This window comes from Chaetodon auriga, chromosome 11 (assembly GCF_051107435.1).
Source record: "Chaetodon auriga isolate fChaAug3 chromosome 11, fChaAug3.hap1, whole genome shotgun sequence".
Taxonomy (NCBI): domain Eukaryota; kingdom Metazoa; phylum Chordata; class Actinopteri; order Chaetodontiformes; family Chaetodontidae; genus Chaetodon; species Chaetodon auriga.
Genome location: NC_135084.1, coordinates 24,483,452 through 24,509,683, shown reverse-complemented (window position 1 = coordinate 24,509,683; position 26,232 = coordinate 24,483,452). Strand labels below are relative to the sequence as shown.

Here is a 26,232-nt window from a genome sequence, read left to right as displayed (position 1 = left end):
AGATAGAACCGTCTGAATAAATATTTAAATGGATCAAATGATAAAATAAATGGGATGCCTGAGTTCCAGCCTGTTTGGAGGCAGAGGAGCGGGAGCTCAGCATCTTCGCAGCCTGGTGGATGGAGCCGTATTCGGGCTCAGAGGCTCCGTGGTCCGGGAGGGTCCTCGGTGTCGCTCAGCCTGCTCACAGCAGTGCTGTCGATGGCCAGCAGGGGGTGCTGGGTGTGGGCTTCCTCACACTTAGGGAAAGATGTCTGCACATCGTGGCCGCTTGCTTCACCTCATAGTTGGACTTTTGGTTGCTGCTGGTGAGATTCACCGCAGACGAGTCATCGGCCGGTGTGACGGAGTGTTTGGACACGCAGCTTGTGATGAATCATCCGGGTAAAGAGCGGCAGCAAAGCCTGGACCTAATTATTAACATTTTATTTTTAACTACCAACTTAAAGTTAAGTTTCTATACAAAGAAGCTCGGATATTTTGATTATTTTGTCGGTATTTCTGATTATTAATTGGCAATGGCCAGTATTAACAGTATTTATTCATGTTGTTCTGTAATTATTTTAATCATTTCTTACTGATTTTACTTAGAATTTGATTTCATATTAGTAATCTGAAAAATGTAAATAATAATAAATAATTCAGCCTCTTGAGTTTTGTCTGTATGTTCTATGTTACTAATATTTTTTTTTTTCGATGTCTCGTGGGTCTCTGCCAAGTGGGCGGGCCTCTCCTCCTTCTTCCACCAATCAGAGCACCGTATTTGCCACGTGGCGCCGGAATTCCCCTGCAGCTCGGGGGCTTTCCACTCTTGACTGACAGGCTGCTATGACAACAGGGCCGAGGTGCGTCAGGCTGTGGACGACAGCGGGATGGGACTTCCGGTTAAGAGAGTTGACCTTCAAATTAAAAGTAATTAGTTACGGAACTAGTGGTTGTGCAACACAGCGTTTAAATTCGATAAAATAGAACACTTTGGTGGCTTAACCTTAAAATAAAACTTTGAAAATATTATTTATTTTGAGGCAAATTGTTTTCAACGCTAAAAGCTGTAAGATAATTTTTTCTATGAAACTTTTGTTTACGTCGTTTTCTTCCTTATTCGTGCATCTATTTTCCTGTATTTTCTCACTTTTTCTCAATTTCTTTTTCATAGACGGTGTATATTTAGCTATTATATCATCGGGACGTTAGACATACAATAATGAAAAACAACGATAAAGTAGACGACATAAATAAAAAAATAAACAACACTGAAAAAGGAAGGAAACTGTAAAAACGTAAAATGATTTGTTTTGAAAAGTACAAACAGGAAGTTGTCTCAGGTTCATTGACACTGTTCTGACGTTCAGAGCAGTCGAGTTTTGTGTTTTTCGGGAAACGGACAGACAGACAGACCGCAGCAGACAGGTAAAACTCACCTTTTAACTCTTTATTTCAGCCTGTTTGAACAAACTGAAGAGCTGCTGATCAATAACTCATCAAAAATCGATCAGCTGCAGACACTGAAAAAAACCTCAATCGTGACTTCAAATCAGACATTTTTTCCCTGAAAAGTGACTGAGTTTGATCCCGAAGAGGCGAAAGAAAGAGACAGTTTTTCTCCTCTTCATCATGTTTCTCTTCCGGTCAGATGGAGAATTTTAACTTCACACGTTTGTAATTTTCAGTAAATTTAACCTGAAACTTCAGCGGTGATTGAACCAGTGATGAAGGGCCGACTGTTGATTTTTGGGTTGTTTAATCTGAATCTGAGTCAGTGACTGACATGCAGATGACAGACAGGAGCATACAGACAGAACTGACCTGAGAGCAGTGTGTCTGTGCTGCTGTTTGATCACATTGTGTAACTGAGAGGAAAATTACTGACGCTGGCTGCAACATCTCAGCTGAGAAGTCACGTTTTTCCAGGTTTTCTGTCCTGTTTTAGTTTCATTCCTCCAGAAAGTTTCCTCTGAATCTTTCTGTTAATTCTCTGGTTTTCACGTGCAGGTAGACTTTCCTGGTTAACTGACAGGTCACCTCCAGCACAGACGGTCTGCAGCAGTCTGAGGTTCATCTGAGCTTTAAACAGTCTGAACCAACAAAAAGGAAATCAGAATTACTTTAACAATCAAACTGATTTTTTTCATTTCTGACCTCCAAAACATTCGTTAGATGAAGCGATCTGAGCTCAGACCAGCCTTTACTGAAGCTTTCCAGCTTCAGAAGGAGCTTTCAGCTCCTCATAGTCTTCATCATCAGATGGAGTTGATGCAGTTAGCAGGAGATGATGATGATGATGATGATGATGATGATGAAGACCATGAGATGCTTCCGAAAAGGTTGGTAAGTGAATCAAAACCAGGAGCAGGAGTGTCATCGGACTGTTGGAGGTGCATTTTTCTCCTTCGATGGTCTTGTGCTAAGCTAGGCTAACCAGCAGAAAACGTTGGACTGTGCCTTTAACTGACAGCAGTTTGTTGTTTGTTCAGTCTGGATGGAAATTAAGGATTGTCCCCAAATAATCACTGAGGAGGAGGAGGAGGAGTGGAAATTCCCACTGATGTATTTAGATATGACTGGAACACACACACACACACACACACACACACACACACACACTCAGTGGTGATTAACTCCTGATTCGGTGTCTGCAGGAAAATCCCGGAAGGGGGAAGAAGAGAAGAGCCTCCTCCTGCAGGGAGCTGACCTTCATCGCCTTCATCCTCCTCATCGGTGTTTCTGCTGAGTCATGGCCGGAGCTCTCAGGTACGTTGTGTGTCTGTGTCGACGGAGGAGAGATCAGTGGCTGTGATCGGGTGGAAGAAACTGAGCTCTGCTGGCGTGGGTTGTTGTGATGTGAGCTCGCATTTGATTGGCTGGTTTGTTTGTAGCTACCTGTCTCTTCCGCGTCCTCTCAGGGAGCGTGAACAGTTGGACGTCCCTGAGGTGACGGTCTGATCTGGATCTGTTTGTTTGTTAGGCTGTAGGTGAGTGGAACACTGTGACATGTTACCTGAGTGAACCAGGAACACTGGACCTCCAGCGTTTACCTGTGACCGTGCAGCAGTGATGTGCAGGTGTACTCCAGTGCACTGTGACATCACTCGTGGGTGTGGCTACAGGTGTAAAACTTGTGAGCACAGAGGTCAGAGGTCTGTTAAACGTCTGTTTAGTCTTTCATGTTGAAAATATCCTGAAGCTGTTCAACTTAAACGCAAAGTTTCAGGTCAGTTCAGCTTTAATGTGAACATGTTGACGTCTTCATCGCCGGCTGAGAGGACTTTAACCTCCAGCTCTTCATCACGCCACATACACAGACGATGCTCTGCTTCACGATGAAGATGACATCATGGAAGATCTGTTGCAGGGAGAGTTTTAACGGAGGAACGTTTTTCGGGTGTTTGCTTCTCAGAAGATGTCGGCTCCTGCTTTAACTTGTGGCTGTTGATGCGTTCACAGACCGTCAGTTTTTCTCAGCACTTCAGGACTGAGCGGGCCGACTTATTTCTTTATTGAATTGGTTTATTTAACAGACAGAGCTCACATCAGTGAACGCTGCTGTGAAAGAGGCTTCAGGAACAACATTAGTGAGGTCAGGTGAAGGCAGCAGAGCAGCTCATATGACCAGGTGTTCGGGGAGTTCGTGGCCGACGAGGACAGTAAGATGAAGAAATGTTTCATCAGGTGAAGAGAAACATGTTTCACAGAAACAGCAGTGAAATCACCTCAGTGGATTCCTGCAGAGGTCAGAGGTCACACAGAAATACCCCGAAGCAAACTTCCCCCTCGGGTTTTCTCTCCTCTGACCGCCTCGCTCTCACCGTACCTGCTGTAGATTTATGCTAATGAAGGCTGTCTGCTGAGACCCGATTGGCCGCCGGCATCAGGGGGGCCGTCCCTCCGCCGGGGGACTCTGTTGAACCCGACGATTCAGATCAGATCTGAGTCAGATTCTGCAGTGAGGCGTATTTTCTGATGTTGTCGAGTTGAGGAGAGACAGGAAGTCAAACCGAAGAAGCAGAAAGCACCAAAAAGACAGAAAGACGAGCAAAGAGGAAGTGAAGAGCGGCTGGAGGTCTGAACATGAAACTTCAGGTTTGTTTGCTGGATTTATTCACGGCTCCGTCCTTCAGTTCTCCTGCAGTCCACGTTTTCAGCTTCATGTGTTGTCGTCAATACAACTTAAGATTTTTAATTTCATGAATGTTTTCAGTCGAACAGTTTGTCGTCTTTAAAGTGTCAGAAATAATCCCAGATGTAGACGACACACACATTTACAGAACCGTGTCACCTGTTCACACGCATCACTGAGCAGGTGCACTGAACTGATCACTGATTGGGCAAAGACATAACTGAAATCATTGTTTCTGGAGCAGAAGAAGAAACATGGAGTCCATGTGTCTTCAGTAAACAGGTATCTGGACATGAATCTGTAGGCGAGGGACACGGTTTGGTTTAGGAAGACTTCTGGTTTCCGTTTGTTGTCCGAGAAGTAAGTACCAATCACGTTTGAGCAGGCATGCAGGTAAACAGTCTGTATGGAGACGACAATTTAGCTTTTAAATGTCGTCTTCACGTAATCGGACTGTAAACAGTGAGAGGTGCTCAGAAATGGAGGTCTGGACATCTGTCATCCGTTGTCCCCCGGGGCTAAACCCTTGTGCAAAATGTGGATCAGAATGCTAACACCAGCATGCTAACGTGGTCACAATGACAATGATAACATGCTGTTGCTTAGCACGTATAATGTTTACCATATTTGCCATCTTAGCTCAATGTGTTATTATACTAACATTAGCTGATTAGCAGTATTAGCATAAAGTCCAGCTGAGGCTGATTGTCATTGGTTCTGCAGGTGTTTGGTCATTAAACCAAAGTATTACTACGTTGAGCTGATGATGGCGTGAGAGGAACAGTCAGAGGATCAGTAAAGTTATTGGAGTTCATCCTGAGGGGAGCACGAACGTCTGAACCACGTTTACGATGTTTATTATGTTAAAATGTTCAGTATTAAAACGATTGCTGAAGTTTTCTGTATAAAAAATCATCCCTGTTAATCTGCTCTACATGTGCTGCTGGATTTGTTTCCTCTGAACTGAGCCAGGCTTGCTGTTGTTTCTTGTCTTTATGCTAAGCTAAGCTAACTAGCTGCTAGCTGTAGCTTCATATTTACTGCACAGTGTGAGTATGCACCATATTCAGCAGGACAGTGTGCAAAATGTCAAAGTTTTCATTTAAGAAAGTTTCCAGAGTTTATTTGTTTCCTGCTCAGAATATTGCTGGTGCTGGTGGTTCTCATGGTGGTTCTGATGGTGGTGTTACTGGGAGTACTGGGGCATGTTATTGATCTCACTGGCATTAAGAACAGAGCGCTGCAGGACAAACCTCTTTTCTTTCTCGCTTTGTTCCTCTCTGGTCTTTGAGGATCGTTTTTCTGGTTCCTGTCAGAGAACCTTTTTTTCTCAGAGTGTTATCAGCAGCAGCAGCAGTGTGACATCATCATCCGCGGCCCCGCCCCCCTTGGGGCTGATCTGGAATTCTGGGGGTTTTCCTCAGCTCGGCCACTTCCAGGAAGTGACTGAAAGCAGACAGAGAGGAGGGGGGTGGGGGGTAGAACAACACAGACACAGAGAGAGAGAGAGAGAGAGAGGTGCTGCGTTCGAGGCTCTCTCGTCAGTCATGTGAAAGTGAAACTCTGCAGGTTTTATTCTGTCGTACACTTTGACTGGTTGTTTTTTTCCTGCTTCGTCGTTTTGGGACTTTTACACTTCAGCAGCAACAGACGAGGGGATTTAAAGTGACTCAGGTCAGATGATGTTTCCTACACACACGCGCCTCCTGTGTGTGTGTGTGTGCGTGTGTGTGTGTGTGTGTGTGTGTGTGTGTGCGTGCGTGAAGTCTAACTGTTTGTTTGTTTGTTTGTGCTGCAGGATGACTGAAGCTCAGTTCATGGTCTACGAAAATGATGTGAGTTCTTTTCAAACCTTCATTCTGAACGTCTGAACTGATAATTAATGACTTTTTCAGCCAATCAATGACTTTGATGAATGTAGTGTTTCCTGTTTACGGGCTCAAGGAAGGGTCAAAAAGACTTTCTGCGCCTGAGAAATGATTTCTACATAACAAGATGGGTGACATGAGCAGCAGTGTCGTCGCCTCGTGAATCATTTCAGATTCTTTGTGAAGCTGTGGAAACAGTTTGAAAGTCTTGTTTGTCTGTTTCCTGTTACTTTGTCAATAAAGCTTAGATTAAAAACCGGTGGTTGAACAATCCTGCAGGACAGATTTCAGTTTGTAAACGTGCAGAGAAGAAATTCTTTTTGAACATCTCAGAGCAGAAAGCAGAAAACATCAGACACAAACAGGAAGAACAGTGAATTTTAATCTTTGCTGTATTTCAAATGAAGTCTGCCGTCGTCTTTTAGCCCAAAATAAATAAAAATTCCCACTTCGCGCAGGAGTGATGATCAGAGGTGATTTGCATGAGGCCACGCTGACTCTCAGTTTCCTGCTTTGAATCTGAACTCGACCGCCTGTTGAACGCTTTTCACACAGACGATTTTTATTTGATTTAATTTATATTCAACCAGAAAAGAGATTAAAACAGTTTTAGAGGCGAGACCGCACAAACGTGGAGCATGAAAAGCTGCAGACACAACAGAGACAATCTGGACTCACAGAAAACCAGAATTATTATTATTATTATTAAAAAACCTTAGAGGACGAACGGAGACGTCAGACGTGTTTCAGTTCATCTCAGTCTGACTGACTGTTTCATGACTTGATCTTTATCCTCGTGAAAAAGTGTGAAATCTGACAAAAAGCCCAAAAACCAAAGAGATTTTCTTCACAGTCATTAGAGAAGCAGCATCAGACTCTCTGCATCACGTTTGGGAATTTTTGTACTGAAGAAATGATTCATATAATCACCTGACCGATCAATCAGCCCATCATATTGATACCTGATACCAGAGGTCTGTCATAACTGCGTGAATGTGGAGGCTCCAGCGATGACGGCCTCATATGAGCAAAGTTTCAGGACTTCGGGGCAAGACTCTGGAGCTACTGATTGATTGGTTGATTGATTGATTGGTTGATTGATTGACTGTGTTCTGCTGCAGTTTTAGATGTTGAAAATGTTTGTTCTTCTTCAGCTGCAGATGAACTTGATGCAGTACGACTACATTCCTCCAGTGGACATAAAGACTGAACCCTACATACCTGAGACAGGTACGCTGACGGGTGTGGAGTCATGGAAGTTTATGCCTCATGTTAATTAAACAAATGTTTGATGATTATGTAATAAATATGGTCAGCATAATTTTCCAGGCTTGAGTCAAACAGGTAATCTGAACCCGCACGGCGTCAGTACTTCTGAGTACTACTCCTGGAAAAAAAAACAACTTATTGATAACGATTGGTCAGAAAAAACACAAACGTAATTAACCGTTCGCGTGAGATTAGAGAATCATCAGCAGTTAAGTTTCCATTAAGAGAAGTGAACTGCATTAGAGGACATTTACCTGCAGGGACATAAACTTAGAACGGACAGTTCACACCTGGAAACACGAGTTCAGCCTGTCCTGGACCTCCAGGTAAACCAGGTAAACCACCAGGTGAGCTTCTAGAGACCCACCAGGGAGGAAGTTCTCCAAAGAAAACATTTGGGCTCATGGACTCTGGTAATAGCTCACCAGGAACAGGGACTGTTCTCAGGAGGAACTCTGGAACAACAGTGTAAACCTTGTAGAACCTTGTGTGAGTATCTGATAAATGTCTGCAGCTTCCCATCAGGTGGAACCTAAACGTAGAACCTCGTGTCCATACCTGGAAACAAGCGCTGAGGCATCTTAGAACCTCCCAGACTCAGAATCTGGATCTACATTTTCAAGAGTCTGCAAGAACCTGTTCCTACTTACTCCAGAAGAGGTTCTGACTTTCTAGAACCTCCTTCAGACATCTGAAAACCTTTGTCCAGTGTTTCTAGAACCTTATCTTGAGTAATCCTTTGGGCCGTTTTTGTGGAACGGTGCAGTTCACAGTCCTGATACGGAACCTTTTTCAGTGAAACGTTGAATTCAAACCTGGAAATGAGGTCTGGGACATTTGAGAGCCTTTTCTCCAAAACTACAGCACCCATCTGACCTGGACTCTGTAGTTCTGTATTCTCTGTTACAAGAAACCCCGTCTGTCCACAAACTGTACCTGGGACATTACAGCTACACACTCCGGGACTTACTAACGGGGGAAACACCTGGATCTGCGTCTTCACCAGCCGTGAACCGGCGTGTCGCTGGTGGCACAGTGAGAGTGGACGGTGAAATCCAGAAAGCCTCCGTCAGTCCTGGTTTCTGTGAGCGTCATTAACTGAACTCTGCTCTGTGTTTCAGCTCACGGTCCGTACATTCAAATCATCGAGGAGCCCAAACAGGTGAGAGACAAATTTAACTTCCTGTCTGTCTGTCATTGGTGTACTGTCGTCTCTGCTGCACGCCACTTTAAAACAACATCACCCACCTGTCGCCTGTCCCGGTGCACTGTGGGTAATGTTGGCACTAAGTTGTTTTCCTGCGTTCGATGGGAAGCTGCTGTAAAATTTACAGCACAGGATCATAAATTCAGACATCAGGCCTAAAAGACAACAACTCATTCAGAAACGAAAAGTTCAAAGTTCAAACTGCGTCTTTATGTTGGAAAACGGCTCGTTTCCGCTTTAGAAAGACGTTCTGCTGGATTATGGATCATTTCCATTTAATACGCCCTCGTTTTGATCAGCTCTGAAACCAAACAGAAGGCGATAGATGAAGGATGGCAGTTAGGATTAACGATGAGATAAAACTCTATGACACCAGAGGGGAAATTCACACGTTTCAACAGACTGAGAGAAGTAAGAAAAGAGGTAAAGAACAAAGGAGTGAATAAAAAAACAAGTAAAAAGAAGAAATGACATTAGGGATTAAAGCAAACCTTTGACTGTGTGTGTGTATGATGTGATACAAACAGTATAATGTGATGTAAATATATGCATGGTTATGGAATATATAATGAGGGACAATTTGTTATTTTAGGAATCAGTTTTAGAAGGAAAAAGAACAGATGAGTTCACCTGAATTCACCTGAAATCACCAGGTCATCAGGTGGATCCACGTGTTACTGCAGCAGTCGCTTCCTGTCATCCAGGGTTTTCCCAGCAGTCAGAACAACAGGCAGCGGGCCGACAGGGAGTTTCTGCAGCTAAAGGTCATGTGACCACAGAGGCAACGAGTCCTCTGGCTGTATGCAAATGAGCTCTGCTGCCAAGAGAAAAGAAGAAGCGGGTTTACGCAATCAGAGGATGAACAAACACAAACGGACGCTGCAGCCTGAAGAGTCAGAGTCAGACCAGCAGGAAGAGCGAGACAGACGCAGAGGACAAGACATTTCAGGAGGCGAAATAGAAAAGTACATGGAAAAATTAAAGGAATGACGCATCTAATAATAATTTAAAAAAGCTTTTCTGAAGTCAGACTGAAGCACAAAAGCTGATTTCCCTCATTCAGTCTGTGAAGCAGAGGCCAGGTTCACTGTTTGAGGAGCAGATCTCAGATCAGCGTGGACCGGTCTGTCTGTCTGTCTGTCTGTCTGTCTGTCTGTCTGTCTGTCTGTCTGTCCTGTTAACCATCAATCTGAGCAGAGACGGGACAGACAAACACGTTTTAATCCATCATCAAGAGCATCGATTACGTCTCAGCTGTCGGCTGCTCAGTAAAGTGTGTGTTTGTGTGTCCTCAGAGGGGCTTTCGTTTCCGTTATGAGTGCGAGGGTCCGTCCCACGGCGGGCTCCCAGGGGCCTCCAGCGAGAAGAACCGGAGGACCTACCCGACTGTGAAGGTGGGTTCCACGCCGCGCTTCAGACACCTGAGCCGCGTTCATGTTCAGCTAACTGAGAGTTTCAGCTCGTAATGTCACATCAGGTTCGACTGGGAGCCTTTTTCACCCAAAGCATCATGGGAAATAATCAGTGTTCAGATGACACAGTGTTCACATTTTAATGTCCGCTTCACAGTCATTAGTGTCACAGTTTGAAGGGAAAACCCGTTTCAGTCGCGTTAATTGAACACGTCGTTCTACTTGAGTATTTGTACTGTGATATTAGTACGTGTACTGCAGCGGATGATCACCAGATGTTTGTGTGTTTTCTCTCGGCCTCAGATCAATAACTACGTGGGTCACGCCCGGGTGGAGGTCCAGCTGGTGACCCACTCTGACCCCCCTCGCGTCCACGCTCACAGTCTGGTCGGACGTCACTGCACCGAGAACGGAACCTGCATGCTGGACGTCGGCCCCAACGACCTCACCGCCTCGTCAGTATCCAATCACGTCGCTGCGTTTTCACTGACACTTAGACTGCAGAGAGGATTCTGGGTTTTACTGCGAGCTGAAAACTCAGAGGAGGAAGTCTGAACTTTCCTTTTAACTTCAGCTTCAGGAAACAGTTTGATGTCTCATCAACAGTTAAAAGTCCAGAGAAGAGAATTTATGACGATGATGATGGTGAAATAAAAGGTTTTGATATGACACTGGACAGCAGTAACAAGAAATATGAGACTAATTCAAACCTCAAGGGGAATTTTCTTAAAGACGCGGAACTTTAACTTTACGAAATATCAGAAGGGAACAGACGAGCGAGCTGTTGTTACTACATGACGGAAAAGTCTGCATGTTTTCATTGAATGCTGCTTAAAAATGGACAAATATTAAAAAACATAAACACTTCTTTCCTCTCAGTGTGATAGAAAACAAAGTATATATGTGAGTAAATAAGGCAGAATTGATCAAGTCAAAGAACACAAATGATGAGTGCTGACTGGTGATGTCACTTCCTGTAGCTTCAGTAACCTGGGGATCCTCCATGTGACCAAGAAAGGTGTGGTGGAGGTATTGAGCCGGAGGCTGAGAGAAGAGAGGAAGAGGCAGAAAGGTGCTCACTGTCACCTGACAGGTAAGCTCAGCTCACCTGACGAACGTTTTGGCGTCTTGGCTCAGAATCAGGATTTAGTTTAACGTTTTGATGTCGTGTCTCATCCTGTCGATAATCTAAATGTTTTTAAATTTTAAAACAATGATTCACTCTCATCCTTCGGTCATGTGACTCATCATGAGTGTTTTCATGTCATCTGTTTGTTTGACTCCTCCGGGTTTCCGTACAGCCTGAATCCTTCAGCAGCATCTTCCTGCAGAGTTTTACTTTCATTTCTTCTTTATGTTTCTTTCAGTTTAAATGAGCTGTTGTTGTTGTTGTTGTTGTTGTTATCAGTTATTTTAAGGTTTGTATTGATCGTATGTTTTGGATAACTTCATCTTTAAGTCGTAGCAACATGTCGTCCTTTCTTTTTTTAAGACGTTATTTGGTTTTTAGTTTGAATTGATCGCTTCTTTGGAATTTTATGTTTTTGTCTGTTTTGGTTCTTTATAAGACCAGAGGAGCTAAAAGTGTCAATAAAAGCCAAACTAAACTCCCAGACTGTCCAGGTGTGTGATGTCCTGCTGTCTGTCCTCCCTCAGATTCAGAGGAAAACTCCATCCTGAAGGAGGCCAAGGAGCTGGGGAAGGTGATGGACCTGAACATCGTCAGGTTGAAGTTCACCGCCTACCTGCAGGACAGCAATGGAGGATTCACCAGAGCGCTGAAACCCGTCGTGTCCAACCCCATCTACGACAGCAGTGAGTCCAGACGTTTTCCTTTATTGTTTTTAAGCTCCTGGTGTCAAAGCTAGCGGCCTCGTTTAGCTAACTGCTGTGAGGTCATGTATGACGACAAACAGGACGCTGGCGGGAATTGAAAGTCAATTTTGTTCTCAGTAGTCTGAGTATCTTTGAGTGAGTCTGTCAGTCAAAATGATTCTGCTTTGAAAGTAAGAAGCGTGGGTTGTTAATGGCGGCCATCTTTGTTGTCAGTATCTTTGTTGTCCTTAGTTGTCGTATGTTCATCTGAACATATTTTATTTCTTAAGTCTTTAGATTGAAGACTCAAGGGGTTAGCTGAGGAACTACTGTAGCTGAGGAGCTAACAGCTAACAGACTGGCAGGCTAGCAATGTGCTAGTGCTAATTAGCTACAACAGCTGTCAAAGCCTCTGTTTCCTCTGGTTTGACGTTTGTTCTCAGGATTGTTTATAATTTCAGTCAATAAAATATTATTGAAGAGGGCCTTGCTGAGCTAGTTAGCATGCTAACTGTCAGTTAGCATCCAGATCAAAGCAGACAGGAAGTGAAAAGACTGTTGGCACCATCAACCTGTTCAGTTAAGACGACGTTTTTATTCCAGCTGCTTCGTTTCATTTGTCTCGTTTGTGAGTATCCGAAGGTTTTTGCAGCTTTTGTTCAACAAAACAAGAAGCTTGAGACTTTAAATAGTGAAAATTTGTTATCATGATATTTTTTTATATTTTCTGTTTCGTATTGTGTATTAGCTTTTCCACCTCTGGTCCTTGTAGCTAGCCGCCTAGCTACAAGGACCAAAGTGTGTCAAAGCCCAGGCTGTGAAGTCATAGATCGACACTGAATGAGGTGTTCGGACACTCAGATAACCAATCGGTGATCAGCTGTTTGTGTTTGTGCTGCAGAATCGCCGAACGCCTCCAACCTGAAGATCTCTCGGATGGATAAGACGTGCGGCTCGGTGCTCGGAGGAGACGAGATCTTCCTGCTCTGCGACAAAGTCCAAAAAGGTGATGGCATTTCAGTGGTGGAAGTCTGAAAGCTTCAGCGATGCCAAAGTGGAAGATTTATTTCAATTAAATATCTTCATCTGATAATTGGAGAAGTATCCCATCATGCATCTGTGCTGCACATTACAGATGACATTGAGATCCGTTTTTATGAGGAGGATGACGAAGGAGGCTGGGAGGCGTTCGGGGACTTCTCACCCACTGACGTTCACAAACAGGTACGCTGTGTGTGTGTGTGTGTGTGTGTGTGTGTGTGTGTGTGTGAGAGAGAGCGAGAGAGAATGAGTAAGTATGTATTACTCACGTTGTTCACATAGTCACATTGTGGGGACCCGTGAACTTGTGGGGACAAAATGCAGGTTCCCACAATGTAAATCATTACATTTTAGGGTGAAGACTTGAGTTAAGGTTGGGCTTGAAGTGGTTATGGTTCAGGTAAGTCTCCAGGAAATTAATGTAAGTCTATGTAATGTCCCCACAAGTGATGAAAACCTAACGTGCGTGTGTGTGTATGTGGGCTGTTTGGAGGTTGTGCAGCGATGTGACTTCTCTGTTTGAACAAACATCAACAGAAAGAATCAGATGGATCCTGTTAAGTAGAAAACTGTGATTTAATCCAGGTGTTGAAGTTCATCCTGATTGGTCGTGCTGCGTTCAGGAAGTGACTGTTTCTCCTCTCTCCTCAGTACGCCATCGTGTTCAAAACGCCGCCCTATCACAGCACGGAGATCGAGCGGCCCATCACCGTCTTCCTGCAGCTGAAGAGGAAGAAGGCCGGCGACAGCAGCGACCCCAAACAGTTCACATACATCCCGCAGGTCCAAGGTCAGTCGCCGCCCGCCAACTGCAGCACGTTCACTCAGCAGTCAGTGAGGCCGAACGCTGACAGGAAGTGTCTGTTTCTGGGGTTTATGGTCATCATGGTCTCCTTCTCTGCTCTGTTTCAGACAAAGAGGAGGTGCTCAGGAAGAAGCAGAAGCCGCTGCCTCACTATGAACCCTGGAGAGGAGGAGGAGGAGGAGGAGGAGGAAGAGGTGGAGGAGCCGGGGGATTTGGAGGAGGAGCTGGAGGAGGAGGTGAGGAGTATAGGAGTGGGGATTTCCATCATCACCAACAAGAATCGTACTGTTTGTGTGTTGTTGGTTTCCGTCACACAGATTGTGAAGATTATAGTTTATTTAGAGTAAAGTTGAGCGAAACATTCTGAATGAAACGCATGGTCAGCAAACACCGTGAGCTGCGCTGGAGATACGAGGTTTTCAGAGGACAGCGTCTGATGTGTGCAATGAACAACACGTTATTCTGATTCGCTGAAGATGAAGAAGAGGAGACAATCAAACTGAGCTCACTGTGGACTCTGTTTCCCTCTGCAGGATTCCAGTTCAACCAGCAGATGAATGGAGGAGGAGGAGCAGGAGGAGGCGTTTTCTTCACAGGAGGCTTCACAGGCTTCAGCGGAGGGGGAGGGGCTCAGATGTCAGGCTCCACCCCTCAGAGCGGCGTTACCCAGCAACTGACAGACGGACAGGCGGGAGGACAAACAACAGGACAGACAGGAGGACAGACAGGAGGACAAACAGGAGGACAGACAGGCTCACCACTACAACAGCAGCTGTTTCAGATCGGTAAGACGCTGCAGGAAGTTAGATTGAAGGTGTGGACGTCTCTGTGCTGTCCTCCACCCACGATGTCCTTCTCGTCTTCGAGGTCTCTGGTCTCTTTTAGAAAGTCCTGCTCTGCTTTGTGTTTCAGCCGCTGCGCTCCACAACCGAGCCTCTCAAAGCGCCCGACAGACGGCCGCCGCCCTGCTGCAGTACTGCAGCACCGGGGACGCCCGGGTCCTTCTGGCAGTCCAGAGACACCTCTGTGGCGTCCAGGACGGCAACGGAGACACGTGAGTTTATTTTTTCACTTAATTTATTACTTTTTGTCCTCCAAGCTGGCCAAGATCAAAAACACGAATTTGATTCTTACTGTCGCGGCTTTTATCATTTCGAGGCGTAATGCTGTGGTTTTTGTTTTCCCACAGTCCTTTGCACCTGGCCATCATCCACCAGCAGACAGGTGTGATCCAGCAACTGATCCACACTCTGCTCAACAGCCAGCAGCTAAACATCCTCAACACAGCCAACCACCTCTCACAGGTAGCTACTCACTAACTGCTTGTCACAGGTATCTAATGCCCCAGGTAGCTATAAAACCATCTCACCTGACCAACTCCTGCACCTCCTCCTGCAGACTCCTCTCCACCTGGCGGTGATCACCCGGCAGGTGAAGGTGGTGGAGGTGTTGCTGAGGGCAGGAGCAGACCCCAGCCTGCTGGACAAAGACGGCCGCAGTCCCATCCACCTGGCAGCGCTGGCCGGAGACAGCGCCACACTCCGCCCCCTGCTGGCTCACCTGGGAGAACGCCACGCCCACCTGGTCAACACCCCTGACTACCACGGTGAGAGAGTCCACATAAATCTATTTAAAGATACAGGTATTGACTAAGAGCTCGCAGGCGCGTGTTATGATATCTCGTGTTAACCTGTATTACCTGTATTTCTCTGTCAGGCCTTCATCCTCTCCACCTGGCGGTGAGGAGGGATGGCGAGCGCTGCCTCCGTCTGCTAGTGGAGGGAGGAGCTAAAATTAACGCACCTGAGCAGAAGAGTGGAAACACCGCCCTCCACCTGGCTGTCAGAGAAAACCTGTTCAAGGTGGCCTGCACTCTCATCACAGAGGTATGTGACACACACACACATACACCTGTACAGTGAGTCATCAGTGACATCACAGTGTTGCAGTCATTCGCTCTGTGTTGTTTACAGCTGAAGGCGGATGTTAACGCGTGCACGTTTGGAGGAAACACGCCTCTGCACCTGGCGGCCAGTCTGGGTTCGCCGACTCTCTGCTCGATGCTCGTCGCTGCAGGTGAAACACACTGAAACACACTGAAGGCCGATAGGTGGAGGGCAGGAAGTGACAGAGCAACACGAAAACATCTGTTCACAGCAATAAAGACATAAACTCACCTGAGTGACTAATGGAAAGCTGTTCTGCAGGTGCTGATAAGAACATGGAGAACGACGAGCCGCTCTTCTTCAGCTCCTCTTCAGATGAAGAGCAGGATGAAGATGAACCAGTCAGAGAGGAGGTCAAAGAGCGAGAGGCCGCCTCGCAACCAATCAACCCTCGCAAGAGACATGCAGGAGGACACACCCCCCTGGATCTCGCTAAGTGCCAAAAGGTAACTGAGTTATCCCTTCAAAATAAAAGCACAGGACAGAAGAACAGAATGAGTCCAAGCACAAACGATTAAACTGATTTAATGGAACTGAGCAGGACTGTAATCATTAGCATAATGGACGAGAAGACGACACGTCCAGCAGAGTCATGAGTCACATTAGACGAGTTGAAAAATGAGACAATTTTCCATCAAAGCTGCGACACAGAAGAATTCATCCTGACAGTTTTGACATGAAGTCAGATGCTTCAAATTAGAAAAAAGATCCAGAATGAAAGGAAAAAAGAGAAAATGGATGAATGCGGCAAATTCTCTAAAATCACTGACCTCTAGCGCCACCATCAGGTCGACATTTTAATGTGTCCAGTCCAAACACCTGCAGCACTGATGGCACTCCCATCAGCCTCAGCTGGACTGTTAGCATGCTAACATGCTAAGCTAAGATAGTGAACATGCTAAACATTATTCTTGTCAATGTTAGCGTGCAGCTCAAAGCAAAGCTGTGTGTTAAACTGCAGCCACTCAAAGCGGCTCTCCTCTCCTCCTCTCCTCCTCTCCTCCCCTCCTCTCCTCAGGTGAAGAACCTGTTGAACTCCAGACAGAGTTGTCGTCACTGCAGTAAGAAGATGAAGCCAAGCAGCTCTGAAGGTTCGTTATCAAGTCACCTGACAGGTCAGAGGTCAGCCAGCAGAGCGTCTCACTGATGGACCCTCTGCTGCTGCTTACTGAAAACTTAATTTAAACTTAAACTCTACAGTTCAAATACAGAATAAATAAAGTTCCAAGTAAAGCTGAAAGGAAGAAAAACAGAATTCCTGTTGAAGTTGGAAACTAAAGATTAGATTTCAGGAAAACTCAGCAGAGAAATCTTGACAGCAAAAACATAAAAAACTCTTTTAGCTGTTGTACAAACGTTTGTAACGTGAAGCAAACCTGTGGTGATGTCACAGAGGTGGAGGCTTCAGGGCTGGACGAGGACACTCTGTCCCGGCTGGTGGAGGTTTTGAGCGTCGGAGACGTGCCCTGGAGGAAACTGGCGGAGAAGCTGGGGATGATGACGCTGACTCACCTGTACGTGGACAGTCCAACGCCCTGCCAGCACCTGCTGCAGCACTACAAGGTAACTCACCCACCGCCACACCTGCACGAACACACCTGTAGATGTTTCATGCAGCGTCTCTGACTTGTCTGATGTCTGCTTGTGTCCAGCTGGGTGGAGGTCCAGTCGAGGGTCTGGTCGAAGCTCTTCAGTCTCTCGGTTTGACAGAAGGAGTCCGACTGCTCAGAAACAGCGAGCTGCGAGACGACAAACACAGCACAGGTAACACACCTGAGTTTAGCAGCTCTGTTTAACTGTCCTCCAAGTGTTTGGTGTCTTTTGTTTCATCACGGACTCAGATGGAAGTCTGACTTCACATTTTATCAAAATAGAAAGCTTCCAGAAACCCAAAATACAAGAAAAATGATAATCACTAAATATATTATGGAACACTTCAAGGTTTCCTTTTGATGTCACTATAAATAAAGTTTTGTCGCCATAAGTGAAACCTGCTCAGTGAATTCAGACAGCGGTGTCGCTCACCTCGTTCACATTCTTCTGTCCAATCAGACGCCACGGTTGACAGTGGGTTTGGCAGCCAGCCGATGGAGGAAGAGGAGCCGCCTGTGGCCAATCAGTGACGAGCAGGAGAAGCGTCATCCCTCTGGAGCAGCTTCATCATGTCATCGTGCAGGAAGCAGGACTTGAATTTGCAGCCTGTTGGCGTTTCCAGACTCTAACATTTGTTGACCTGCAGAGGAGGCGAGTGCTGCGCTCCAGACGGACACCAAGAGTGTAAATAAAGTTTTACCCAAAAATAATAAAGTTTTAAAGTTTAAAAAAATGAATTTTAAGAACACGTTTCCGGTTTAAAATGAGAGATTCCACCATGAGGCTGCATCAAAGACATGAAAGTGTGTTTTTATTTCAGAAAATTTGCCTGTTTTCAGCTTTGTTACATTTTTAATTAATTTATATTTTGTTTTTCTTGTTTTTTATTTCAGTTTATTTCTGAAGGTCTGACAGACAATCTGGAGTCCTTGAATTTCAGATTTTATCTGTGGAACGTTTTATTATTGATCAGAGAAAGTAAAAGTGGACCTGAGATGTGTTTGTTAATGTTTGGGTTGTGTTGTTGTTGACATCGAATAACAGCTGAGTTTCAGTTTTTTCATCTCAAAAGGATGGTGGAATTTCCAATTTTGTGTCCGGTATGGAACGCAGCATGTCTCACCTGTCTCACCTGTCTTAGTGAGAGCAGTGACATCATCAGAGCGGGTTTACATGAGTTCAAATGTTACTCACCTGTTTCTCTGTTTATCAAAACTTTTCTCTTTCTTTTCAGTAAGAATGAGGCTTTTTATGGAAGCCCAGTGGTGCCAGAAAGACAAAGATTTTTAAATGTTATCAATGACAAAAATAAAAATAATATAAGTAAAAGTTATGTGTTGATTCAAATTGTGACCAGTTATGAGATCATGTTGACTCAGTGAAAATATTTCAGTCAAAATGAGTCTAAATGTGAGGTTTTTTTATGTCAAAAATATAATAAAGGTCAAAATCATAAAAAGCTACAAACATTTTTTGGCCAAACTTATAATAGACAGGAAGTCAACAAAATGACATAAAGACTTTTTACGTCAAAATTAGAAAAAATTCCAGTTAAAAATGTTGTTACTGATTAAAGACTTTTAACTTGATTTTAGTTCTAACGATTCAGACTTTTTCAAAAATCACGCTATCTCTCCTGAAAAGTGAAATTTTTCTTTGAACGTCTTTGGAAATGATTTGCGGGCAGACGTCAACACGCTCACATTGTTTCATTGATGAGGATCAATTGTCCTTCCGTTATTTTCAGACATGTTATTTTCAGACATGTTGTGCTTTGTGTTTTTAAGTTTCACTCCTTTATGTTGTCGGCATCAGTCGAGTCGAAGTAGAATCCAGTAGAGGCTGTGTGTGTTTTTACTAATACTGTGTATTCATGTGGTTTCTCTTCTGGAAGTGAAATATTTAATCAGTGTTTAAAGAGACGCGATCGCTGCACTGTCGACGTTTCTGAAACTTTGAATAAAGATGACTCAGATCTCCGAGTTTTCTTTTCAAAATGTTTTTATTTTTGCCTCTAAGCCTTCAAAACATGTTTGTGTTTCACTACGACCAAAACCTCACAGGATGTGGACAGTATGTACAGCTATCGATCGGCGAGCTGGCGGCGAACATTCAGGCCGCAGCGAAGCCGAAAGAAAACAACTTTCACAGAAACTAAATTCAGCTGTCGTCGTCGTTCAGAGGAGGACGATGAACAGAATAAATAAAGTGGTGGATTCGACCTCTCTGAGGAGGCCTAACACCTGCTTTCACTCCAAAATATCTAAAACCAAAGTGTCCTAAAACGCAGCGAGCGCTAGCTAGGCGTTCGGCCCAACTACAATATGGCTTCTCAATGTGAACTTGTACGTTTATTTACAAGGTTTGGACACAGACAAAGAGCTGAAAGCGGCCATGACTTTTAGACAAATTCATCCTATGCTGCTTTACATTGCACAGTGCGACAAATACACCCGAAATACACAAGTGTTACTGGATATTTGAGGGAGTAAATAGGACCCAGCAGGGTCAGACAGCACAGCCTGCTGTCCGTTAGCGTCTCAGCAGCAGCTGATTCAATAATTCTTCCTGCATCAACCAGCATGTCGACATTTGTCTGACGGAGGATGAAGAAAAGAGGCTGAAGGACGGATGTTCTCAGAGATCCTGTCTGATCGTCACGTTATTGAGCTCCTTACGTATGAAAATCCATGAGTAAATTCAAAGGTACTCGAGGAACCATGGACTCTTTAAAGCACAATGAAGGTCAGAAATCAAGCCAGTGAAACTAGAGGTTTGCACCCAATCAGAGAGAGACAGTCAAACCCGGCTGAATCAGGACAATTAAAGACAGTCGATGATGGTTCCATCGCAACTCGTAGACCTTCATCGCACAGTTTGACGGCCTCAGAGCTGATCGTACAGTCCGAAACAGACTGAGACCAAGACTTCAGATGGATGGATGGATGGATGGATGGATGGATGCCATGCAGTGCAGACGGTCTATCACCTGCACCAACCTGCGCCACATCAACCAAGATGTGAGCGGCCTCTCATTGAACCTGCTGGTGGCTGAAACAACGTGGGGACGCTGAGACGGGTTCAGATTTATGGAAACGTCCTCTGATACAACCAGCCAACTGCTTTTGATTCTGCTCTACTCAACTACATCAAAGAACTACAAACAAGATGGAGGAAAAGCTGATCTATGGCTGCACCTTCCTCTGGGATACAACAAGCTAACAGGACACGAAGAAGAAAAACGATGAAGAGAAAGAATGAAAACGAGCACCAGAGAACCAAACAGAGCCGAGTCGATCGATTACACCTGGACCCTTTGAACCTGCACGCAAACACGAGGTCAGACCGGCGGACCAGACGTCCTACCAGCTCTTTCCAGGTGATGCCGAAGCGCTGCAGGGCCTAATGGGATATGAAGTCTGTCCAGTGTGTTTCAGCAAAAAGGAACAGCAGTTGTATGCTGAGCAGCATCCATCCATCCATCCATCCATCCATCCATCCATCCATCCATCCATCCATCCAATCCACACCAACTCCAACCTCCACGACGGCGTCAGGCTCAGTCTGCTGGAGCTGATGTGGATTCATGTTGGCCATCAAAAACTGGGCAAAGCCGAGGCCGAAGCTCATGACCGCTGATGAGGACAGAGATCCAGACCGACCGGCATGAAGATGGTGGTGGTCGTGGTCACAGTGTGCAGGTGTGTGTTGAGAAATGGCTGTCTGATTCTGATCTCCAGAAAACGAGCGAGGTCATGCGATGACCCTCTTCTGACCACGAACATTCAACACTTTCAAACATCATTTAAATTGTCTGAAGTTAGTTTCACTTCTGTCAGTACCTTTGAAACTTTTGACGTTTGAGTGGACACGATCGCTCGCCGGTCCACATGTGGACCAAAGACAAAAACACAAACAGCTTCATTCAAGGTGTCAAACTTTCCTCTGAATCAACTGTACAAGACCAATTCCTGGCGGATCATCAGTCCAGAGAGCTTTTAATGGCAGAAACAGCAGCATCAGAGTTTGGAACTGATTTCTGCCCCGAAGCTCCCGCCGCCACTGAACTACGTCTCATTGTTGTTCCCAACAGGAAACGACCAAAAACCACCCGACCAACACAGAACCCCCCCTCCCCCCAACAAAAAACAAAAAAACCTTCTTTCCCGCTTTCAGGGATCAAATCTTCAAGTTTTCTTTCAGTGTTTTCAGAGAATCTGGACACACTGATGATCGTTTAGGATTAAAAAGGTTCCAGCTTTTAGTGTTTCTGATCACAAACCTGGAAAACTCACAGAAATCTGAAGAGTTTCATTTCCACAGTGTCAGCAAAGAAACAGGTGAGATAAACGTTGTGTTTTAGCAGAAGGAACATTTGCCTGGTGTCCTTTTTGGAAGTCAAATTTAATCAATTTAATGTGGATTAATCCTTTAATCCAACTATAAAACCTTCAGAGTTGTGAAGAAGCCACAACAAACATCTCTGCTGCCACCCAGTGACCATTTCCTGTCATTACATTTGCTTTCTTCATGCATCAAACTGTTGAGTCTCCAGGAAACATGAAGCACCTTCTGTTCAGCATTTCACAGAAACATTATTATTCATGATGAACTACATGAGAGAAAAGCAGCAGGAAACCACAGATGACAGGAAGCGTTTAGTTCAGGTTTACTGAGGCGTCAAAGTACGGAAGTCCAGGACTGCCAACACACAACAGAAATATATGCATGTATATTAATATTATGTTAACGACCTGGACGCAGGGCTGAGTGCTGCAGAGCAAATTAAATAAACAAATTTGGACTTTTGGATTTGCACAATGTGTGAAACACTGACATTGTGAAAAATTGGTTATTAAACCGTTTCACTGTTTCACAGTTGTGGAATGTAACTACGTACATTTACTCAGGTACTACACTGAAGTACAATTTAGAGGAACTAGTAGTATTTGCCTTTTATGTGAAATTATATTTATAACAGATATTGTACTTTTTACTCTCCTACATTTATTTAACAGTTACTTTGCAGATTTAAATTAATATTGAATTATGATGTATTATAGAATAAACTACTCAGTAGAATGTAAAGTCATTAAAATGAGCTGCAACATTAAAGTCACGAACACATCAATACTTAAAATCTAATAATAGAACATATTTTATTCTGAAATGTGTTATTCTACAAAATGAGTTATTTTATTCTTGGTACTTTAGGTATAATTTGATGCTAATACTTCTGTACTTGTACTTAAGTTTTCAAATGCAAGACTTTTAGCTGTAACATAGTATTTTGAAACAGTGGTATTACTACTTTTACTGAAGTTTAAGCACTTCTATGTCTTCTACAGCTGATCTTTCTATCACTGTTGGATATTTTGGGATTTCCTTGAGTCAATCAGTCCTTTCTGCTTCTGTGCTTCATTTCCTGCTCAACTGCTCAACAACTTCACACTCTGGTGACCTCGAGTGGCAGCAAGAGGTAACTGCACGTGGACGACTTCAGAACACAGAACTCCTGTCTGGTGCTGACGGTGAAGATGATCCAGTGACTCTTTTAGGATTTGAATAGCAAATGTTCCTTTTGTCAGTCTGCCATCAGCGACACGTCGTCAGACCACGATGGAGACGTTTGATTCGTCACGTTAGCCAACAGGTGATTCAAAATTCTCACCTCCAATCAACGCACACACAAGCATTCCAGCAAGATACATGAAGTGTCAGTGAAGAAGAAGCTCTGATATGTTTCACCGCGGTCACATTGATCAGGACTGTGGACGGATTCAAACGTTATTCAGTTTCCAGCAGAAAGAGAAAAACTGTGGAAGCTCGTTAGTGACAAAACCACTGAGTGAACTCATTTAAGCGGCGCATCGTCAGCAAGAATGCCAGCATGGTTCCACCAGTTTGATGATTCTTACACTTTCACTTGACCCTCATTTGTTTCAAAAATCATTATTTTCACTCAAAAACTCAAATCTTTGTGTTTTGGTGACTAAATCTGATAATCAGACATAAACTGTGTCTGCTGCCCAGTTTGCTGCCTTGTCTTTCAGAAATTTAATGTCTGTAATTCTTTAAGCAACACTGGGAATCACAAAAGTTACTTGTTATTGTCTCGATATACAGAATTCACTATTTGTTGATTTAATTTCTATTAATAACCTAAAATTTGTTAAATCTTTGTTGACCTTGAGGCTGATCTCCAGAAATGTTGTGCTTCACTTCGTCTGTTCTTAAGTGCTTTCACAGTTTGTTGTTACTTGTGGAAGTTCTGGTTTCACTTCGGCTCTCTTTCAGGCAGTAAAGCATCAGTAATTGTGGGGTGATATCCAGCTTTCTACTCAGCCTACAGATCGACTGAAGTGTTTTTTCCTCTTTCCGTTCAGTCAGTAGTTTTCGGTCACTGACGATCCTCCATACAGCCTCAGTGGAGAAACAACATGAACAAAACAAACTGCAGCGACTCTCTGATCAGCCTCCATCCAGCATGTTCAGTTTGTATTTACACTCCTGAAAGTACATATCAAGTGCTCACACAGTACCACACACACACGCACACACACACACACACACACACACACACACACACACACACACACACACACACTCTGTGAAGTGTGGAGGGGAGGTATTGTGTTCCCGTCTGTCTGTCTGTCTGTCTATCTGTCTGGGGGAGTCCTGACTCCAGAGTCTCAACCCCCATCCTCCCTTCCCCCTTTGCTCAGTTGCCGCGGCAACAGTCCCACGCTCTCTGTCCGTCATGTGTGGTTGGCATGGCAACCTGCTCCCCCGTTTGTTGCTAGGAGAAGCAGAGCGATGGCCGTGCAGGAGGTCAGTGTTTGTCGCTCTGAGAGGAAAAATAAAGTACCTTCAAACTGTTTCTGTTTCTGGTGCAGACGGGTCCTCGAATCAAACGCCGCGGCGGGAGACGATACGATATCTGAGCTCTTCCTCCGTCCTTTTAAAAAAACGCTTCCAGAAGGTTCCTGAAATGAGCTATATGACAGGAAATAAAGCTTTTATTCTGAAGCTCAGCAGCTGTTTTCACTGTTGGACCTGCTGAAGCTGATGTGTGGACAGAAATAAACTCTGGCAGCTGATTGGTGGAGTTCAGATTTCACTTTTCAAACCTCGGTAGTGTTTCCTGAATGTTTCGACTCGTGGAAAAAAAACGCACCACTTGTCTGTTCAGTCATCCTCCTTCGTGATGAGTGTTTCCTCTCCCACAAACCTCGAACGTCTCAGCTGGGCTCTGGAGGTAAATCACCTCAGCCAATCAGAATCTGACTGAGGTTTAACAGAAAAGGTTTAAAGGAGGATGTCATCTTGCTACCCATGATGCTTCATGTCCATCTCCAGCTACACACTTCATGTAAAACCCGATTCTCGCCACCTTATGGCGCCTCTTCCGGTTTGCTGCTCTGTTTCTGCAGCTCCGGCCGCTGGGTGTTCGCGCCACTGCCGCCGTTCTTCTTCTTGCTCCCCTCTCTGATGCTGTCGCCAGTCTTGGAGGTCGAGGACGTGACCTTTAAGCTCTTTGACGTCTTGGTCCCGCGGGTCTTCTCCTTGCTGGTGGTGTCCTGAGGCAGCGTGGGGCTGGAGTGCGCCCTCTGCAGGCCGCCATCGTCAAACAGCCGCAACTCGAAGGCCGACAGGTCCTCGTCTCCGCTCGACAGTTTGGCCCGAAGCAGCATGGCGTACGTACCGTACCGCGTTTTCTGTTAAGGAGGACGGAGACAACAGATGGTCATTAATGGTGCTGGCCAACAGTCCAGTTCTATGATCTGCAGATCTGCAAGAGCAACGTCTGCAGATGTCTGGATACATGAGACGTTCTCACGTTTCCAGTCACACCTCAGTTTGAGAACACAGCGTTGTTACCGTTGAGGACGTTACAGGTGTACCGCTTCCATGAGGACTGCTTCCTGTGTGACGTCTGAGCAGCTACATGGGTCGACACAGGATCACTGGAGCCTGTGAGTGTGGACTGTGATGTGGAGTCATCGGATTTCTATTGTTTGTGTTTGTCACTGATGAACTTTACTCCCATCTACTGGATTTTAAGATGTACTGCATTTAGTCTGTCTGGACCGAATGTTAACAAAAGTGAAAAATACTTTGTGTATCCACCTCATGATTCAGATCTGCTCCAGAATTTAATGGGTTCTTCCTCGGCGGATGCTAGAACCTTCCTCCAAGTAAAAATCAGGTGGGTAGCTTTTCTGTAATCCCTGATTCTTATTTGTTTCTCTCTATGCAGACGACGCTCAGCTGTTCATGTCTGTCTGGTTTGATGATCTCAGCACTCAAACTAACCAAAATAACCCAATGAGAGCCATCCAAACATTTTCTCTGGTCTGGCACCTTTAACCTTCACCTTCCACCTCTTTTCCATTCATCTTCTCTAATGTTTTTGATCTTTTCATATTTATATTTTGCTGCTCCTGTACTTGACAGCATCTGTTGTTCTGAACACTTTCATTGTGATGTGCTTTCTGTCTTTTATTTTGAAAAGTGTTAAATATCTGTACCAGAGCTGTAAAAACGGCAATGCATCAGCTCTCTGCAGGCTGAGTTTCACAAAACTGAATTTAAACCAATGGTGAGCTGAAGAGAAAGAGTCTGACCAGCAGGAACAGGCAGTAAACAGCAGACTGGTCCTTTAGCTGGGCTCCATGTTCCCGACACAGCGTGTTTGTGTCTGTGCAGCCTGTTTGACACCACACACACTGATTCAGTGTCAGTTTGTGATGAAGACGAGCAGAAATGAGGCAGAAGGAGCTGCAGAGAAACCTCAGGCTGTCATTTATATTCAGACCTCAGAGGGATTCTACTGCATGCTTCAGTTCAGCTGCTCTTCAGTCACAGAGGAAAAATGAGACGTGACCTCTGAAGGACTGTACAAACACATACACGACTCAAAGCCCACAGTAAATCATTTATCAGAATAAAATCAGTCTATCTTCAAGTAAAAGTGAAGATGCTCTAGAGGAAAAGAGCGTTAAGTAGAGTACATCACAGTACTACAAAAACACCATAAATCCTCCAGTAAAGGCTGGAAGCTGCATCACGGCCGAGTCTCAAATCTCAGCTGGAGAGGTATTAATATCTGCTCCTGTAGTGAAGGTGATCTCTTCCTAATGTGTGTTTCTCTGATCA

General features: G+C 44.7%; 2 protein-coding genes across 6 annotated transcripts in view; one reads left to right on the top strand and one right to left on the bottom strand.

Annotated features, from left to right (window-relative positions):
* The first annotated feature begins 1,347 nt into the window (after nucleotides 1-1,347).
* Nucleotides 1,348-19,055, top strand: nfkb2 (nuclear factor of kappa light polypeptide gene enhancer in B-cells 2 (p49/p100)). 3 transcript variants are annotated; one of them, XM_076743737.1, is made up of 24 exons: nucleotides 1,348-1,410; nucleotides 2,640-2,751; nucleotides 5,916-5,952; nucleotides 7,140-7,215; nucleotides 8,376-8,416; nucleotides 9,757-9,855; nucleotides 10,177-10,328; nucleotides 10,854-10,966; nucleotides 11,530-11,688; nucleotides 12,590-12,694; nucleotides 12,824-12,912; nucleotides 13,381-13,519; nucleotides 13,642-13,770; nucleotides 14,068-14,319; nucleotides 14,447-14,588; nucleotides 14,724-14,838; nucleotides 14,933-15,140; nucleotides 15,251-15,420; nucleotides 15,508-15,610; nucleotides 15,742-15,926; nucleotides 16,499-16,571; nucleotides 16,874-17,043; nucleotides 17,133-17,244; nucleotides 17,533-19,055. In XM_076743737.1, exons 2-24 carry the CDS (start codon nucleotides 2,735-2,737, stop codon nucleotides 17,601-17,603), a joined length of 2,757 nt encoding a protein of 918 aa, XP_076599852.1. In that variant the 5' UTR covers nucleotides 1,348-1,410; nucleotides 2,640-2,734; the 3' UTR covers nucleotides 17,604-19,055. The 3 variants fall into 3 exon arrangements, with proteins under 3 accessions (XP_076599852.1, XP_076599854.1, XP_076599853.1); XM_076743739.1 differs by lacking the exons at nucleotides 1,348-1,410; nucleotides 2,640-2,751 and adding an exon at nucleotides 3,955-4,080; XM_076743738.1 differs by lacking the exons at nucleotides 1,348-1,410; nucleotides 2,640-2,751 and adding an exon at nucleotides 5,567-5,791.
* A 1-nt stretch (nucleotide 19,056) lies between these two features.
* Nucleotides 19,057-26,232, bottom strand: part of psda (pleckstrin and Sec7 domain containing a) — a 48,391-nt gene continuing 41,215 nt past the window's right edge. For all 3 annotated transcript variants that reach the window (XM_076743735.1, XM_076743734.1, XM_076743736.1), the window contains one exon: nucleotides 19,057-24,791. In XM_076743735.1, the coding sequence (XP_076599850.1) occupies nucleotides 24,468-24,791 (324 nt within the window). In that variant the 3' untranslated portion in view covers nucleotides 19,057-24,467. The remainder of the gene's footprint in view (nucleotides 24,792-26,232) is intronic.

What these genes read in the sequence shown, in the direction of transcription:
- nfkb2 (XM_076743737.1), top strand. An exon ending in ATACATCCCGCAGGTCCAAG is followed by an intron (nt 13,520 to 13,641) that starts GTCAGTCGCCGC and finishes GCTCTGTTTCAG; the next exon opens with ACAAAGAGGAGGTGCTCAGG. An exon ending in CCTGCACTCTCATCACAGAG is followed by an intron (nt 15,421 to 15,507) that starts GTATGTGACACA and finishes TGTTGTTTACAG; the next exon opens with CTGAAGGCGGATGTTAACGC.